This window comes from Podarcis muralis, chromosome 6 (genome assembly GCF_964188315.1).
Source record: "Podarcis muralis chromosome 6, rPodMur119.hap1.1, whole genome shotgun sequence".
NCBI lineage: Eukaryota > Metazoa > Chordata > Lepidosauria > Squamata > Lacertidae > Podarcis > Podarcis muralis.
Genome location: NC_135660.1, coordinates 24,721,691 through 24,741,452, shown reverse-complemented (window position 1 = coordinate 24,741,452; position 19,762 = coordinate 24,721,691). Strand labels below are relative to the sequence as shown.

Sequence of the window (19,762 nt, the reverse complement as noted above, 5' to 3'; positions counted from 1 at the left end):
AACCACATTGCCAGACCCCTTTGCTGTAATCAGACACCAAATTAGTGACACCACTGCCTTTACCTCTCAAAAGGTGTATTGTCTTCAGCCTTGAAAGCCTCAGCCTAGGAAACTGAAAATCTCCTCTGCTTTTGATTGCCAGAGGCTAAAAACAGCCTTACCTAAAAGCCCAAGATGTTCTTCACTAGGGAGCCTCTTCCGGCGCTGTGAAAATTCACTGCTGGTATACTCAACGAAAAGAGCTTTTTTGTAAGATCCACCAATCCTTTGTTCGCTTTTTTCAAAAAATGTCTTGGACTCCCTGTGCAGCAACACAAATTATTTTCAAGAGCTGCATTCAGTTAACGGCAAAGAGAAAGACATTCTGCATCATACTAAAGTTGTTCAGTCCTCATCTCATTCTAATTTCTTCTGTTGTTTGGCTTTGAGTGGAGTAACTTGGAATCAAAGTGATTTGGATGGTAGGACTCCACCTGGAGGCCCAAATGGTCAGTCTTACTGGCAGCATGGAAGAACTACAATGAAGGGATTTTAAAGGAGCAAAAGGTAACAACATTTGCTTCCACACTGGGAATTTGCTATGGACTAGCCACACTTCCATTCACTGACTCTTTACACGACATTCTGAACAACTTTTTTTAAAAAAATCAATGGAATAGCTGCACAATTTCCCCAGGTGTAGATGTCCTCTTGTGCTGCTGTTCCAGCGAGTCATGACCTGTATCAATTGCTCTGTTTCCTAGATTGCTGGTGACATTCCCTTCCCTGTCTCTCCTCTCTAGGAATCAATTCTATCCCATTAACCTTCCTCTTTCCAAATCGCATCACCTTTGCAGTCAACGGCCTCAACTGTGGCAGCAAAGAAGGAGAAGAGCTGACCAAACTCTCACATTCCGTACCCTCCAACATGTCCAGGTCTAAAGCCAGGATGTGCGTCTTCTGGGTCACGTGACCCGCAAGAAAGCACAGAGCTCAAAAAACAGAGTGTCCCGATTTAATTGGGAAGCTTGAGAGGCTCAGTGGTTTAGACCAGAGCGCCATCCGTGTCCCTGAGGCAACTGATATGCACAAGGCAAAGGGAAGGGCCAGGGCAGGGACCCCTCTTGCATTAATAGGCCTCCCCATAGGTGCAACAATGGGAACCCAAGAACAGCTGGGAGCTGCCATTTTAATTTCCCTCAGTACCACAGAGTGCCTAATGTAGTGTCTGTCAGTATATGGAAACATCAAAGCTGCAGACAGCCAGATTGTTGACATCACATGATGCGCCTATCTGTAGGAAAGAAGAATTTCCCCAGACGTTCACAGGCTGGATAAGTCTTTGTGAAGAGTGTAATCTGAAACCTTCTGTGTGCGCATGTTCAGGAAGTTTGTCAGACGTGCTAGAAGAACTGAACTGAAAGGACGTGTTTTTCTCTAGTGCTGTAATGTCAGAAATAAACATCATGTAAATTGATTTCTGACTTATTTATTTTTCCCCTGCAGAAGCAGGAGGGAGGGGTTGTGCATTTTGCCCATGCTTGGGAAAATGTCGCCTATCAAAATCTCCCTGGTCTGTTTGGGTATCAGCCAGAGGAGGTTACCGGTAAGCAAACTCCAAGGACAGTGAGAGGGGCCAGCCTCTGTGGAGGGGGCTTGCAAACCAACAGTGTCATGCCTTGTAGGTAATTGAAGCTCACAAGCCTAGCTACTCATTGTTGAGAACCCAAGGTAAGTATAAGCCCTGGTGGGTCCTTTGGGGGCACTGGATCCCCAGCAGCTGCCCTAGGATGCCAGGGGCTGGTACCAGACCAGGGCCACATCTTCTTGTGCAGACTTGGCTCTATACTTCCCTCCCTGCTAAAAAAATTCTGAACATACGAACAAAGGAAAGGCACTGCTGAACTGGACTGCTCCACACACCCCTCCTAGACAGCTGCTTACTAAGATTGAACAGCTCTGCTGGTGAGTGCATTGGAAGCACACATTTTTTTCATGCAATCATCTGGCTCCTGTTTGCTTGATAGCTTAAAAGGCAATACTTACTCATCCAGAATTAATGGTTCCCCTGTGAAGTTATTTATTCCAGATGGGCCATAGTTCCACACATGTTCCTCTGCTGCAATGTAATAGTGCCTTGCTATAGTGCTCTTCTTGGGAGAGGGGATATGGCCATTACAGTTTTTCACCTCAAAAATGGCCTGCATGCCGCCTGAAGAAAAGAAAGACAGAACACATGGCGTTAGGATACTTCAAATTCCGGGAATCTCTGCAAACAGATTGAAGACTCTTTAAAGTTAAAGGTTTGCTTCCATAAGCCCCAGGTCCATATCTCCTCACGAAGAATCACCTTAACATGAAGCACTGCAAAAGCTATGAGCATTCACTTGCTTGTGTTGATCAGCAAGAATCTGCAGCAGCTTTCTACAACCTGGTGGTCTCCAGATTTTTTTGACTACAACTCCCAACATCCCCAGGAAGCAGCTGTGCTGGCTTAGACTAATGGGAGATGTAATCAAAAACATCTGGGGGCCACAAGATTGGAGAAGGCTGTCTTTCATGATTTATCAGAACCTTATAAATTTATTCAGTATATCTGAGCAGCTCAGTTAAGCAAATTTGGTAGAGAGTGAAATGAATTGCTCCCTAGTGGCCTTTGGCTTGGAGCCAATTTGATTCTCTCCCTCCCTCTCTTTCTTTTTTCTTTTCCTTCTCCTCCTGCAATGAGGCTGCATTTTAATATTTTAATGTTCCATTATTTTAATGTTGTATTTTAAGTTGTAATCATTCTTCTTGTTTTTATTATTGCTTGTAAGCCGCTCTGAGCCCGGCCTTGGCTGGGGAGGGCGGGGTATAAATAAAAAATTATTATTATTATTATTATTATTAGTGCAGACTTGTTTTCCCCTGTTCAATTCCCCTGAAAGCAATGAAATAGCATCAAGGCCTATCAATCTCAAGGGGACTTCCTATATTGAATTCAAAGCATGCAGCGACAAAGAGCTCCATTTGTGGAGCTTCACCTGCCAGGTGTTTCAGGCTCTGGGCAGCTGTATTGCCTGTTTTTCCCCAAGAGGTTTAAAAGCCAGAAACACCTTTTACAGGAACAGAGGCAGCAACCTTGTAAAGGATTCTGCGGAGCTGTGGATTCTGTAGACCCCTGATCCAACCCAGGTCATGGTCTGCCCAGATCTGATTATTTGCAATTTGAGTTTGATGAATTCCTTCCCAATCCCCAACCAAACCCACTGCTGGCATGTGGGCCCCAGTGGGTTGGTCAAGGATGAAGCTGGTGCTTTGGACAAAAAAGGGAGCCACCCCAGATTTACAGGTGTGGGAAAACTTTGGGCTTCCAGATGTTGCTGAACTACAATGCACACCAGCTCTAGCAAGCATGGCTAATGCCCAGGGATAATGGGAGCCTGTAGTTCAGCAACATCTGGAAGGCCAGAGGTTCTCCAACCCTGATCTAAAGTCTCTGTCCTTTTGCCTGTCTCAATCTTATTACTTTCTTAAGGACTGAACCCTATGCTGTGAACTCTAGGCTTCAAGAGAACACACCATTCAGAACCTCGAAAATATTTATAATTCTTTGGTATGCAAAAAGAAACCCTTGGTTTGTACCTTCTATGTGATCATTGACTTGACAGCTAAGCAGCCACTGCCCATCGTTCTTTGGCACCATGAGAGCATCCACGAAGGTAGCCGGGAAGAGGCTGATCGTGTCAATTCGATGGTTCCTTTCTGTCAAGACTTGCCCATGGAAATAGGCTGAATGGATATCGGCTTCGTTACCCATTCCAAAAAGATACCACTTCACATTTTCTTCCGCACACATTGTGACATTGGGAAGATACCCATACATATATCCATTGATTGCTTTAAAAGAAAAAAGTTAAAAGATTATTTCAAACTACCATAAGGTAAAGGTAAAGGGACCCCTGACCATTAGGTCCAGTCGTGGCTGACTCTGGGGTTGCGGCGCTCATCTCGCTTTATTGGCCAAGGGAGCCGGCGTACAGCTTCTAGGTCATGTGGCAAACATGACTAAGCCGCTTCTGGCGAAGCAGAGCAGCGCACGGAAATGCTGTTTACCTTCCCGCCGGAGCGATACCTATTTATCTACTTGCACTTTGATGTGCTTTCGAACTGCTAGGTTGGCAGGAGCAAGGACTGAGCAACGGGAGCTCACCCCATCACAGGGATTCAAACCGCCAACCTTCTGATCAGCAAGCCCTAGGCTCTGTGGTTTAACCCACAACACCACCTGCGTCCCTCAAACTACCATGGTGCCCCCACAAAAACAGAGTACATTCAAATTAATATGTTAGCAATATCTATTTACAGATTGCAGCAGCACAAATTGAATTGAACCAGCGAAAGTTAATTGACCAAAGGCCTTTTTAAAAAGCCAGGTCTTCAATAACTGCCTGAAGAAGCATTGCGATGGGGGCCTCACTTAGCAAAGCCCTACCCCTGGTTGACACCATCCTCACCTCCTGAGACTGATGGTTTTGGAACAAATAGGCCATTCCAAAAGTATCCAGGTATCAAACCATTCATGGCTTTAAAGGTTAACACCAGCATCTTGGATTGAGCCCAAAAAAACCTATCACCATCAATCATGATGAGGTAGAATCAACAAAACTCTACCTCTGAAACAGGCTTTCTTTTTGCAGAACCCACTTGAGATCTAGAACATTGATGCCATAAATTTCACTTAATTGATTATTATACCCAGGCATGACATCAGAAGTTGGTGTTGTTGCACACCTGCCAATAGCTCAGTGGGCCCATCACCAATCGGCCCTTGCCGGACTGGGTTTGTTAGTGGAAACTTGCAAGAGACCCATTGAATTTTGATGCCCACTCTGTATCTTGTACTTGTTTTTAGAATCTTCAGAGTGACTAACTTGGGGCATTTAAGCAGTCTGCCATTCAGCTACTGATCAGCTACTTAGCTTCTAAACAGGTGCCATTTAAAAAAACAACAACAACGTAATCTAGAGTAACATATACACCATATAGATATTTGTGTGGAGCAATATAATAAAAGCGATTCACTATGGCAGAAACATCTATGTTCAGGGAGAGTATATCTCTTGACTGCCTGCTGCTGTGGATAACTTTCAATGTCTTGCCTAAGTTGTGAATATCTATGGAATTTACTTGTAATGTTATACGCACATATACATGTTGCAAAGAAGGTTCTTAAAAGAATGAAACAATTTGTTCTGAAAGGTAATCTTACAGTGCATTTTGTTGCTCTCTTGGAAGGCCTCATTCCTGTCAACTTTGTCAGGTTCAGAGCAGTATTTCTTGATATTATCATTTAAGTACCAGCTGAAGTTTTCATCTACCACAGAAAACATCAGGACAAATTCTCGGTCGACATCCTTATCTTTTCCACCCTGCAGTGTACCTAAGGAAAACAAAGGACACATTTTGGACATTTACCTGCTGTAATTATTGTCTCCCAGCTATTTGTTACCAGAAAAATGCCCACCAGTGGTGTATGATGGAGAGGCCAATCCATTTTCTGCTACAGTGTCTGAAAATGCAGCTCTTTTGTTTTTCTCCATGTGCATGAATAGTGGGCATTCACTCAGGTCTCAGGTGGGAAAATGCCAAGAGAGACATTTGAGGTTATTTATTTGAAATACTTTATAGTAAACCCTTCAATGTGAAATAAAAATGTTCAAGGCAGCTAAAACACACACACACACACACAGAGAGAGAGAGAGAGAGAGAGAGAGAGAGAGAGAGAGAGAGAGAGAGAGAGAGAACCATGTTAAAGATCATGGCTAAAACAGCAACACACCTTAAATGGATCAGCAACATCAAACAAATCTGAAATCACAAAACTAGAACTTGAGGCCAACAAATGAACTGGAATGGTGGTGGAACTAGATGGGCTTTTCTGATCAAATAAGGCTGTTTTCAAGTTCTGAGATGCAGCCTTCTGTTGTTGGATGTGATGTTGCTATTGAAAAGGAATTTCCCCCGGTGGTCACCCACTCTCTTTATCTAAAGGTCTCCAAAGACAATCTCAACATTTGGGCAAGTTCACATGGGAGTGATGATCCTTTAGATTCCCAGATCCTAAGGTTGAAAGGTCTTGAAAGGATTAAACCAAGACCTTTGAACTGTGATCAGAAACAGACCAGCAGACAGTACAGAGCAGACCAGCAGTCAGCTGTTTAAGAACTGGTGGGATGTGTTTTAGGGTTGCCATATTTTGGAGAGCAAAAAAGAGGACACTGTGACGACCATTCAAAGCAAATAAATGCAATGTGTCCCAATTTTTATTGCTGAAAAAGAGGACACATGGCAACCCTAATGCGTTTGCTGGTCAACTATCTAGGAGTGTTGTTGTTGTTATTTTTTTAACCAATTAAAGTTTCCTAATAGTTCAAATAATCTCTAAAGACAACTCCTCATGCAGTGCATAGCAGCTGAGTCATCTGGAGGTTCCTACAGTATGAATAACACTGGTCAGTCTACTGCTATCCAGGACAGTTATGTTGGGTGCAACAGCTGATGAAATGTTTAGAAACCAGACACAAACACACACAACAGATATGGAGGCTGCTCCATGAGAAGGTGGCAACATGAGAATGGGCTTTTTTCAGCAGGGTGCAGCAACAGAGGAGACCCACTGAAATGTCATCACACATTTGGCAAACTCCCCACCCAAGCTTCCCCACCTAGGACTGGTTGCCAATGTGCAACGGGTAGTTTCTCCTTATTGGGCTTTCCATATTTCCCTTACCTTTCTTGCAAATGAGCAGAGGTCCAACAAGCCCAGAAGCAACATCCTTTGGGGCATCTATATGTGAGTGATAAATTCTGGTCACACAGTTATTATCACCTGCTGCTGGACCATGATCTTCAGTTACCTCCCATCTATACACATACTGTTCTCCTGGTTGCACGGCATCATCTTTCTTTTGCAAACCTGAGGTGTTGTCAGGATATAATGCACCTAGGAAATGCAACAAATAGTGAACGTGGTATTATATATCACAGTACTGGTACAAGTGCCTCTGTGTCCGGGACAGCTGTCCACCAGCTCCATCGGGTAAGCTGCCTGAGACCCTACCTGCCCGCAGACTGTCTCGCCAGAGTGGTGCATGCTTGAACTACTGCAATGCACTCTACATGGGGCTACCTTTGAATGTGACCCGGAAACTACAATTAATCCAGAATGTGGCAGCTTGACTGGTGACTGGGAGTGGCTGCTGAGACCATATAACACTGGTCCTGAAAGACCTACATTGGCTCCCAGTACATTTCCGAGCACAATTAAAAGTGTTGGTGCAGACCTTTAAAGCCACTTCACTAATATATGCAGTTTGTGTCCACTTGCCCCTAATATATGCCTGTTTGCACACATTTCTTGGTTGCAGAATTGTATTGCAAAATAATAATAATATAATAAGAATTTATTATTTATACCCCGCCCATCTGGCTGGGTTTCTCCAGCCACTCTGGGCAGCTTCCAGCAGAATATTAAAAACGTGATAAAACATCAAACATTAAAAACTTCCCTAAACAGGGCTGCCTTCAGATGTCTTCTAAAAGTCAGATAGTTGTTTATTTCCTTGACATCTGATGGGAGGGCATTCCACAGGGCGGGCACCACTACTGAGAAGGCCTTCTGCCTGGTTCCCTGTAACCTCACTTCTCGCAGTGAGGGAACCGCCAGAAGGCCCTCGGAGCTGGACCTCAGTGTCAGGGCTGAATGATGGGGATGGAGATGCCTCTTCAGGTATGCTGGGCCAAGGCCATTTAGGGCTTTAAAGGTCAGCATCAACATTTTGAATTGTGCTCAGAAACGTACTGGGAGCAGAGAAGCATGAATTTTGAAGGACAGCTGCCCCTCAGTTCACATACAGAGTTGTAGCCAATTAAGTTCAACCAGTTGCAAGTATTGGACCTAAGGTAGTTATGTCCATTAATTTTGGTGGGTCTCCTCTGAGTATGACTATCATTGGGCACAATCCATTAGCTAGGGGAAATGCAGTTTAGGACTCATTCACATTTCCTTTTGTGCCATGTTTTTAGACACAGGTTCAGATTTGACACAACTACTCTATTCCGAACTTAAAAATGGAAAGCGTAATGCTGGTGGTCAACAAAAAGGGATTAAAGACTGTCTCAAGGCAAATCTTTAAAAATGTAGTTGAAACACTGACAACTGGGAAACACTGGCCTGCGAGCGCTCCACTTGGAGAACAGGCTTTATCAAAGGTGTCATGGACTTTGAAGACACTTGAACTCAGGACGCAAAGGAGAAAGTGCTAAGAGGAAGGCATGCTTGGCAAATCCACACCTTGATCAACTCCCGCCAGGAAACAAATGTCCTCACTGTGGGAGGAAGTGTGGATCCAGAATTGGTTTCCACAGTCACTTATGGACTCATTGTTAAAACTGTGTTTATGGAAGACAATCTTACTTGGCTACGAGTGATTGCCAAAGAAGAAGACAGATTTGAGTGGTGGGGTTTTTTTGTCCCATTGCTTTGCCTGGGAAAACAAACATTTTACTGATGAATTGGAACAAACAGCAATTGGGTTTTCTGCAGATTGGCATTCACTCTGATCCAGGGGTATAATCTGGGTTTCCCTGGGGAAAGCTCTGGAGGGGGGGGGGACTGCTCAGACACAGACTTGGGAAACTCAGAACTTTGCATAGAAAGCACAGAGCAAAGTTAAATGTGGCTGAGCAGGCTGGGATTAAAATGTGAAGCAAACGAATTTTTCCAGCATCTCAAAATTGAAGGTATGGGGGGGGCAGATTTCTTAGTTGCAGAAAAAGAACCCTACACCCATAGGTACGGTAAAAGGTAAAGGACCCCTGGACAGTTAAGTCCAGTCAAAGACAACTATAGGGTTGCGGCGCTCTTCTTGCTTTCAGGCCGAGGGAGCCGGCTTTTGTCTACAGTCAGCTTTCCTGGTCATGTGTCCAGCATGACTAAACCACTACTGGTGCACAGAGGACTGTGATGGAAACCAGAGTGAACGTAAACACCGTTTACTTTCCCGCCACAGCAGTACCTATTTATCTACTTGCATTGGCATGCTTTCGAACTGCTGGGTTGACAGGAGCTGGGACAGAGTAACGGGAGCTCACCCCATCACTGACCGCTGACCTTCTCATCGGCAAGCCCAAGAGGCTCAGTGGTTTAGACCACAGCGCCACCCGCATCCTATCCTACACCCATAGGGTTGTATGTCTGTGGGGAGTTGGATCGAGTCAGACATTAATATCAGCACAAAAATGTCAGAGGTGCAGCTGCCCTCTCAGTCTTGCCAACTATACTAGATTTGTCCAGTTGATTTACACAGTCAGTTGGCTACCCTGACTGTTCCTCACAGCACTGGGTGGGCATCTACAGGCATAAGGATGCAATTCTGTTGCAAAACAGGAAAGGTATGGAATCAGTTGGTATTCCTGAAGACTGTTGAAACACGAATGGAAGTTTACCTTCGTTTTCTTTTGTGTATTTGACACCATGGGGGTGGAGTGTGTAGGCCCTTGTCGCAAAATTCTTTACATGGATGATGAGTGTGTCTCCAACTTCTGCTTTAAGAATGGGACCCAGGAAGCCCAGCCAAGGTGGTTTTGCAATAATATGGCTGTATGAGTTGTCTGTGAACTGCATGTACACAGCTTTTTTGTATGTGCTTCCTATCCGGTCTGGGCCTTGTTGGAGAAAGACAGCAGCTTGCCTAAAGGATCAACACACAATCATGTCAGCGTAAGTCCTTTAAAAATATACTGGGTACACTGGGATAGCTCAGTCAGTAGAATATGAGACTCTTAATCTCAGGGTTGTGGGGGTTTGCCCCACATTGGGCAAAAGATCCCTGCATTGCAGGGGGTCATCCCCTCCACCTCTACAATTCTGTGGCCCTATGATTACTGCTTCTGCACAGCATATGTTTTGTCTCAAATTAACTATTATTATCATTCCTTCTATTTCCGAAGTTTGGAGGCAAGTGCCATTGCTTACACAGACAAAATGGCGTCATCCATGCACAAGAGGGAGATGTCATCTGGCTTGAGTAAATCCCAAGATTTACAGAGGTACAAGATGTTAAAAACAGCTAATGATATCAATAAATAATGATAATTAGAGCACCAGTCCTGGCCTGACTGCACTGGCTGCCAATTGGTTTCCGGGCCCAATTCGACGTGATGATTTTGACCTATAAAGCCTTAAATGGCTCAGGACCGCCTCTCCTCATATGAACTGACACGGACCCTGTGATCATCATCTGAGGCCCTTCTTCATGTGCCTGCTCCATGAGAAGGTGGCAACATGAGAATGGGCTTTTTTCAGCAGGGTGCAGCAACAGAGGAGACCCACTGAAATGTCATCACACATTTGGCAAACTCCCCATCCAAGCTTCCACACCTAGGACTGGTTGCCAATGTGCAACGGGTACTTTCTCCTTATTGGGTTTATCTCTGCAAGGAGGAGATTTCCAAAGGAGACCAGTGTTGCTGCAAAGGCTCAGGCTATGAGCCTGTTTACAGGAAGCTCTGTGAGTCACAAATTAAATCAGATGTGCATGTCATGGCTCTCCTTGGGCTGTCCAAATAATTCATATTTAATTGGAAGGTCTCCTTCTCTTCCTCTGCAAAGATAATAGCTTTCATTAAAACTCCACCTCATAGCTAAGATTCCTGAGGGCTAAAGGGTTTAAGTAGAGATTAAAAGTGAAACGTTAAGCGTCATAGGCCAAAAGCAACCCCACAGTGCAACTTCGCTGTTCTCAGTGAATTTACACCAAGAAAGAAATTGGACCCTATACCTCTGTGCTTTGTCAGAGAGCTAATAGAGTTGCCGACACACCACGGCAGTGAAGGTCTGTTGTATGTCTCTTGTTGGTGTCGCCCAGCCTTTTCCCTTTGCTTTGCTCTTCAGAAATACTCTGTGTGACTGGTTATTGCTAGCCCCTGAGAGGCACTGTGTTTCTCAGTCCTTTGAATTTTATTCCTCATTCTTGCCCAACTGCTTTCAACAAAGACAAGGAGACTGGTGTTGGTAAAATGCCTAGATTAAGCAAAGGGAGGGGCAAAGGCCAGGATCAGCTTTGTTGATTTTGAGTGCTCATTGTGTCATGTCATTGTCCTCTTTTGCATCTCACATGAGAGCCCTTGAGGAAGGATTAACAGATTTTTCTCTTTGACCATCTTCTGCTTTTGCTTCCTGTTTCAACACTTCTCCAGCAGAGATTGCCATCTCTGCATTTCCACATCTGTCTCGAACACAGAACCCGTGGCCACAACCTCACATCTTATCAAACCACTCCTCTCTCCTCAGAATGACTGTTTGTTTATAATTGGTTTATTTTAAACCACAAGAACCACTGCACACAATGGGGCATGCATCTGACTAGACATGAATAGGATTGCACTGTAAAAATAACTCTAATTTAGAGGTATAGACTGTCTCACCACAACATTTTGGGGTGCCTCCACAGCGTCAGTATTTTGTGGGAGGGATCAAAACTCAGGGGGAAACTTTAGATTCATGCAGTGACGGCAGCTTAAAAGGATCTGTCAGCTTTAAGAAAATATTTGGACCGTTTATGATTTGGAAAGTGACAGTGAAATGCATTGAAAAGTGTGAGGTGGAGGTAGGGCTGTCTTAAGCTTATGCGGTGCTGGGGTTGCCCAGTCCCAGGTGCACAGGAGAGCGGAGCCAATCGGCCACCTCAGCGTCTCACTGTCTCGGTCACTCCCAAACTCGCAGCGCAGAACCGCCCGCAGCAGAAGAGCCCGCCGCGGCACTCCAAACGGCAGACGGGCTCTTCCCCGGACTCAACTCTCGGGCCCCAGACTCTCGGCCTGGCGCCCCTGAGAGCCTGGTGCCCGGGTGCCCCGCGCCCCTAGTGCCTATGGGTAAGGCGGCCCTGGGTGGAGGAATTGCCCACATGAACACATATGAACATATCATAAGCAAATCAGGATGGGTGCAGGAGGTTCAGTGTTGTATAACCACCGCACAAACAAATCAGAACAAGCGCTCAATAGACACAGGGCATTAGCTAAACTCCTCATAAGCCAAGTAAATTAAGCTGAACGCTCAGGCTGGTTGGATGAGAACGTAAGAAGACCCTGCTGAATCATCTAGTCTAACTTCCTGTTCTCTTTTTTTCCCCCCATAGATATTTATTAAAATTTTCAGAATATTACAAAATCCAAAAAAGAAAAAAAGAAAAATACAAATCAAAAATAGTTAAAAACAATTCCATCTTCCTTTACTTAACTTTCATTTGCTTATTTCCTGGACTTCCTCACCCCTCCCTTTCCTGTATTCCAATTCAATTTGTTGATTCAGCAAATCCTTCCCCACTTTATTTATTCTAATCTTTCATTACATTACCTTACTCTGTTTTCCTCATTATCTTATAAAAAACCTTTTAATTCAAAACCTAATCTTATTTTTAATAACTTCTCATAACCATTATATTCTTTCCTAATCCTTTAAAGCTTTTATACTAAAGCCAAGCAATTTCGTTTCAAACATCCTTCTAACATTCATCAGTTATGTAAAACAGTCCTAGTAACAAAATGAAAAAGAAAAAATCTTCATCCAGCGTCCCTTCCTCCTGGTCCCGGGTTTGTCAGTCCATTTATCCCGTCAAACTAGCACATTAACCTGGTAATCTTATATCCAAGGCTCTTAAGTCTCTTCCATGTCCCTTCCACGATTTTTCTTCATCTTTTCTTTTCACTCGTGTGATCTCCAATTTAATAATGCTTTTGCCCCTTTTCAACCAATCAGTCCCTTTTCCACAGTCCAGACTGAGCTCCATGTAGTACTTAAAAGCATATTTCAAAATCCCTCCAAACTTTAGAGCCTCCATATCTCCAAGCCTCTCACGGCCCATTGCCAGACTCGGAAAGTCCATATAACCCTGCTCAGGGGGGTCAATCCAACCCCCCATTTCCAATCCAGTCCAAACTTTATCTTTCCGAGTCTGATTTTTTCGAAGATCAGTTGCCAAATCCAAAGACTCGTGTTCCTGCAGAGCCGCAACCTCCATCTCTGGCTCCATTTCTGACTCCCCAAGTTCAGCAGAATCCTCTTCTTTCATCTGTTCTGTCAAGGCGCACTCCTGGTTTGGCTCCTGGGTAGGCTCCATACCTTTTCCTACTGCCTGTCCAAAATTTCCCGCTGTCTGCTTAAGATTTCCAACCAAGTCAGTCATCAAATTCATTCCTTCATGTAATTCTTCCAATAGAGCATTTGTTTTGTAAAAAGCACACAACAACATTTCTGAATGCATTGTCCTTCAAGGTCACCAGTCAGTTCCCATGGGTTATACTGTAGCGGCTGGAAATTCCCTAGAATTAGTTACAGTTTCACAGTCTCCCTCTAGGGGGAAAACTTCTGTTACAGATCCAACCCCAAAGTTTCTTTCCCCCCCTTTTTTTCTTTTAGATACTTTGTCAATCGTTGTTATTTTAAAATGTGAAAGGAAACAGTGGAATCACAATGTTTCTCTTCTTTTAACTATCTGTCAAACGACTTCTGTCTCTGGTCAATGAGCTTCAAACGTCAGTCCTGACACCCCGCTCCCGGGTCAGGACGGTGGAAAATTACTTTGCTTTAAACTTACTTCTGCAGGTTAAAACAGTCCAAAGAAAGCTCCCCCTTCTCCTCCTGCTGCCGAAGGGGGGGTTCAACTATTTTAGATGATGAAATGGTATAGTAATTTTCAAAGCTTTAGTTTACTTTGTCTTTGCTTTGTTCAGTCTACAAGGAAACGGAAGGGTGACTTCCTGTTTAGACCTTCCCGTTTCAGTACCAAATTATAGTAAATTTTTAAGTCCAATTCCTTTCTTTTCCCAATTCCTTATTTATAGTCCAATTTTTCAAAGTTTAGGTACTCACAGTGATTATTTTTAAAGTCCAAATTGTCCCAAAAAGAAGGCAGCGCTCTCCGGCAACGGCTATGCGGCTTCACTCCACGGAAAGAGCAGTTGACTCTCAGCACCGCGCCACTTCCCCCTCTTCACTTCGGAGCCCGTTAGTGGGTTCCTTTGCGGGTTGGGGGGGGCGCTAAGGGTGCCCGCCGAGTCCCATGGTCACAGGCTTCATCCGCCTGTGATTTTTTAAGGGGTCCCCGCTTCGCCGGTTGGAGGATGGATGGCGGCTAACAGATTGAGGTTGAATCCTGACAAGACAGAAGTACTGTTTTTGGGGGACAGGAGGCGGGCAGGTGTGGAGGATTCCCTGGTCCTGAATGGGGTAACTGTGCCCCTGAAGGACCAGGTGCGCAGCCTGGGAGTCATTTTGGACTCACAGCTGTCCATGGAGGCACAGGTCAAATCCGTGTCCAGGGCAGCTGTTTACCAGCTCCATCTGGTACGTAGGCTGAGACCCTATCTGCCTGCGGACTGTCTCGCCAGAGTGGTACATGCTCTGGTTATCTCCCGCTTGGACTACTGCAATGCACTCTACGTGGGGCTACCTTTGAAGGTGACTCGGAAACTACAACTAATCCAGAATGCGGCAGCTAGACTGGTGACTGGGAGCGGCCGCCGAGACCATATAACACCGGTCTTGAAAGACTTGCATTGGCTCCCAGTACGTTTCCGAGCACAATTCAAAGTGTTGGTGCTGACCTTTAAAGCCCTAAACGGCCTCGGTCCAGTATACCTGAAGGAGCGTCTCCACCCCCATCATTCTGCCCGGACGCTGAGGTCCAGCGCCGAGGGCCTTCTGGCGGTTCCCTCATTGCGAGAAGCAAAGCTACAGGGAACCAGGCAGAGGGCCTTCTCGGTAGTGGCGCCCACCCTGTGGAACGCCCTTCCAGCAGATGTCAAAGTGATAAATAACTACCTGACATTCAAGAGACATCTTAAGGCAGCCCTGTTCAGGGAAGTTTTTAACATGTGATATTTTATTGTATTTTTGGTTTTTATGGAAGCCGCCCAGAGTGGCTGGGGAGGCCCAGCCAGATGGGCGGGGTATAAATAATAAATTATTATTATTATTATTATTATTATTATTATTCGCCGTAGCAGAAAGGACCCGTTTTGCAAGGAGGTTGTCCCTCCAGTTCAGAGGGAGTCCGCCATTGCCGATGGCGCCACCCCGGAAGTCCTCTAACTTCCTGTTCTCATGGCAGCCAGCCATGTGGGAAGCCTGCAAGCAGTATTTGAGCACCAGAGTACTCTCCCCTCCTGTGGTATTCAGAAGCATTACTGCCTCTGAATGGAGGCAGAGCATAGACATCATGGCTAGGGCCATCGACATCCTTCTCCTCCATGAATTCGTCTATTCCTCTTTTAAAGCCATCTAGGTTAGTGGCCATTGCTGCATCCTGTAGGAACCGCATGAGCCACTTTTCCTTTCCATACAAATCAACTTTTTTTCTTAAGTAGTCCTTAAGCAGCCAGTATACTTCGATAGAAGCAAATCTGTATAGTGGTACCTCAGGTTACAGACGCTTCAGGTTACAGATGCTTCAGGTTAAAGACTCCGCTAACCCAGAAGTAGTACCTCAGGTTAAGAACTTTGCTTCAGGATGAGAACAGAAATTGCACAGCGGCGGCACGGTGGTAGCGGGAGGCCCCATTAGCTAAAGTGGTACCTCAGGTTAAGAACAGTTTCAGGTTAAGAACAGACCTCCAGAACAAATTAAGTTCTTAACCCAAGGTACCACTGTCTACTAATGTGACAATAAAGAAAAGAAGCCACATATACAATTTTTGCAGGCATAGCTTGAACAAAACTGCATCGGCTGAAATTTGTTGCTGCAAGTACTGGAGTCTCATCCTTCTTTGCATCGGGCTGTACTACAACATGCATTTATTGAGCACCCATTAAAATCAACAGAGATAAATCGTCTATACTAAAAGGTGAAAGCTTGTTTTCAATACAGTTAGCCCAAAGCGAGTATCACTTACTCATCTTCTGAAAACGGATTTCCAGATATGATGTTCTTTGTCCCGGGAGCATAATTCCAATCCGTTTCTGTAATCCCAATGTAATATTCCCTATCTGCTGCCCAGGCCTGTAAGAAGCAGCAAGCCAGCAAGTGGCTTACTATGAACAGCTCCATTTTCTATTGCTGCCGGTGTAATAGAAGATCGTGTTCCCTTTATAAGATCAGGATTTCCCCTACGCACCCGCCCCCATGGTTGCTGTTGCATAGTTCAGTAGACTAAAAGATTGCACAATGCTTGCTAGAATAAACAGCCAGATTTGATGCCAGTAACTCTGGCAGCTGACGGATTAGTATTTTTAGAAAAACTTCCTTTTGATTTCAGCCAACCTCCTTCAAATGCAAATAAGACCTTCTGTAAAAGAAACTTTCCCCCATCAAAAGGGTTTAAAGGATTAAAGCTCCCCGTGAATTTTTTTTTGGAGTTTCCCCGGTGTGAAAGCAATGCCCATCTACTTTCTTGGACATGGTCCTAGTGGATTTTCCTGCATTCCACAACATAAGGTTTGAAGCAGCAAGACAGTGACGTGGATTCCATGTGGTCAGTAATATTAAAGTTGTCAAATTTCGAAAGAGGTCTCCTTTTCTTTTTCTTTATTCACCCTAGTAAGTACTGAGGGATTTTACAAATGGTTTGTTCTACATTCATGCTTGTTTGGTCTTCCTCATTGCTCATCCAGTTGATAAAGTCCATATAAATTTAGCAACCTGATAGCAGAGTGCCAAAGACTAAATTCAATGCCTTTTAGTATAGGAAGAGTCATGCGCAATTTTAAGAATGACTAGTTTTTTATGCACGCAGATGAATCTGTCTATTCAGTCAATTCCGCTACTCTCTCCAAATTTTATCTGTTAAAAAGATTGATACATTGCAGAATAGGAAAATAATTTTAGGAAGCACAGACATTTTAATTATATTTATTAAATTATATTTATCCCTTCCAGGTTTCAAGTCAGACCAACATTTCCTGCCTGATTTTTTTCTCTCCACCCAAGGCCTTCTTTTTATCTAACCATGTGGTTACTTATTAGGTATGGAATGCAAATAGGATCTAACAGTCTATCATCAACCACTCAGTAGTGGTGCCCTCCCTGTAGAACGCCCTCCTTTCAGATGTCAAGGAGATAAAGAACTACATAACTTTTATTCGTCATCTGAAGGCAGCCCTGTATCAGGAGGTAAGCAATGACAAACCTAGACAGCATCTTAAAAAGTAGAGACATCACCTTGCCAACAAAGGTCCGTATAGTCAAAGCTATGGTTTTCCCAGTAGTGATGTATGGAAGTGAGAGCTGGACCATAAAGAAGGCTGATCGCCGAAGAATTGATGCTTTTGAATTATGGTGCTGGAGGAGACTCTTGAGAGTCCCATGGACTGCAAGAAGATCAAACCTCTCCATTCTTAAGGAAATCAGCCCTGAGTGCTCACTGGAAGGACAGATCGTGAAGCTGAGGCTCCAATATTTTGGCCACCTCATGAGAAGAGAAGACTCCCTGGAAAAGACCCTGATGTTGGGAAAGATGGAGGGCACAAGGAGAAGGGGACGACAGAGGACGAGATGGTTGAACAGTGTTCTCGAAGCTACCAGCATGAGTTTGACCAAACTGCGGGAGGCAGTGGAAGACAGGAGTGCCTGGCGTGCTCTGTGTTAGTTTATTCAGCTCCGGCCCATCTGGAGCTGATATGGCTCATTTTGTCCTGAGCCCAGCAGAGTGTAATCTCGTAGTCCGCAACGAAAGGATGAGGAAGGTATGGCTACATTGCTATTTTATTTCACTATACCGAGAAACACACAAATGTACATCTTGCCTCTGTGAGAGCAGAGAGCAACTCTCTCAACAAAGAAACGACAGAACAAAGAAACAGGAAACCAGTGTACGTCACATCCAGTCTCCCTTTCCTGTGGGAACCCAACAGTAACTTGAACTGTGGAATGAAAACATAGTCTTGTGACTACCAACTGCAGCTCAGTGAGGGAAACAGAAACCAACACTCTGGTCCATGGGGTCACGAAGAGTTGGACACGACTAAACGACTAAACAACAACAACAATGTTTGATGTTTTACTATGGGCTAGGGTGCTAGGGGAGGGACCTTCTGGTTGCATGGGAAAGAACGGATTGTAAAACTTTCCTTCTGTGAACTTCCTTAGGTGACCTTGCAGTACAATCCCAACACCCTGTTGAAGGGGGTAGGATAAGGACTCCACTGCAGAGACCCCATCTGCACAGAGTGAGAGAAGAAGCTTCTGGGAGTGGTAAGTCCCCATATGGGGCATTTGGGGTTGGGGCCAGCAGTTTGGATCTGCTGATCCCTCAAGATCATCCTCGGAGCCCTCATTTGTAGCGACCTGGAACTGGCACAGCGAAAAGTAAAACAAACAGCATCCCTACCTTTTGCCATGGTTAGCATGAGGGGCAGGGCTTCAGATGTTGCGATGTGTCCAGCCAGATGTTAGGATTGCTCTGCCCAGATCCAAACCCATGTCTCAAAATAGCAGTTTGCTGAAAATAATGTGTGCATGATCCAAATGACATTTTCAGTGGTTTCTGCTCTCTTCCTATAGTTGCATAACTGAGTTTGTGTTGATTGCCAAGATCAATTGGCCCACTGCAAAGATAGCTGAAGCTTTTAGATAGTTGACATTAAGACTATAAGAAGAGGCCTCTGCTGGATCAGACCAAAGGCTCATCTAGTCTAGCAGCTTGTTCTCATGATGGCCAATGAGATGCCTATGAAAGGCAGATTTTCACTGGGGACATACTGATCCTGTTGACTGCATAAAACGCCCTTTTCAAAAACAGCATCTGCCTAAATTAGCTCACAGAACATCTTGAACTTCATGTAATAGCTTGTAACTTATTCTGATATATGGCTTCATCTTTTGTTTTAGAATTGACCACAGAACAATACAGTTGGCCTAATCTGGTTTTTCTTTTTTAAAAAACCACGTTTAAAGGCACTATTAATATGTGTTTCCTGCAATGTAAGAACATGTGCTTTTTCCTTCTGTAATTTGACAAAAAAAAATTGTGCTTAATTGCTTCATTAAGTTCATTTGCATTCACTGAAATGCAATTAATAAAAGTCTTATTAAATTTTACAAGCCATTGTGCAGGAAACAAAAAGAAGGATATGCGATTAATCCCAGAATTAAGTTTACACAGTAGGATTGCTATTATTGAGTTTTCATTACAGTAGTTTGTAAAACTTCGCCTATGACTAATGCGTGTAGGTTCATTATTAGAACTAAAATTTCCTGCAGGCAGAGCATGTCAAGATGAAGGTCCTGACGCCCCCAGGCAGTTTGACTTCAAACCCGGTGACACTCCATTGTCTCTCAAGGCTGACGGATGCCAACAATACATATGGTCAAAAGTTCTGCTTCAACCTTAGCTAAGCCACTTCCTTTATGCATATATTAGTGTCTGGTTTTTCTTATTTAGCTTCTACAGTGGTACCTCGGGTTACATATGCTTCAGGTTACATATGCTTCAGGTTACAGACTCTGCTAACCCAGGAATAGTACCTCGGGTTAAGAACTTTGCTTCAGGATGAGAACAGAAATCATGCTCTGGCAGCACAGTGGCAGTGGGAGGCCCCATTAGCTAAAGTGGTGCTTCAGGTTAAGAACAGTTTCAGTTTAAGAACAGATCTCTGGAACGAATTAAGTACTTAACCCGAGGTACCACTGAACTACTTTCTGTATTTGCTTTATTTCAGTTAGATATTTAGTTCCTTTAGCAATTTCATCCAATTTTGCTCTCAGTTGACTTTCAGTAGCAATACCATTTCTAGGGAGAGGAA

The 19,762-nt window shown here is 44.3% G+C and overlaps 1 protein-coding gene across 5 annotated transcripts in view; it reads right to left on the bottom strand.

The window, feature by feature from the left end:
• Window positions 1-16,093, bottom strand: part of CP (ceruloplasmin) — a 569,984-nt gene extending 553,891 nt beyond the window's left edge. For all 5 annotated transcript variants that reach the window (XM_077929887.1, XM_028731262.2, XM_028731261.2 and 2 more), the window contains exons 1-7: window positions 15,916-16,093; window positions 9,469-9,713; window positions 6,752-6,964; window positions 5,231-5,401; window positions 3,604-3,858; window positions 2,026-2,191; window positions 162-301 (exon numbers count right to left, since the gene is read on the bottom strand). In XM_077929887.1, the coding sequence (XP_077786013.1) occupies window positions 162-301; window positions 2,026-2,191; window positions 3,604-3,858; window positions 5,231-5,401; window positions 6,752-6,964; window positions 9,469-9,713; window positions 15,916-16,070 (1,345 nt within the window). In that variant the 5' untranslated portion in view covers window positions 16,071-16,093. The remainder of the gene's footprint in view (window positions 1-161; window positions 302-2,025; window positions 2,192-3,603; window positions 3,859-5,230; window positions 5,402-6,751; window positions 6,965-9,468; window positions 9,714-15,915) is intronic.
• Window positions 16,094-19,762: the final 3,669 nt, after the last annotated feature.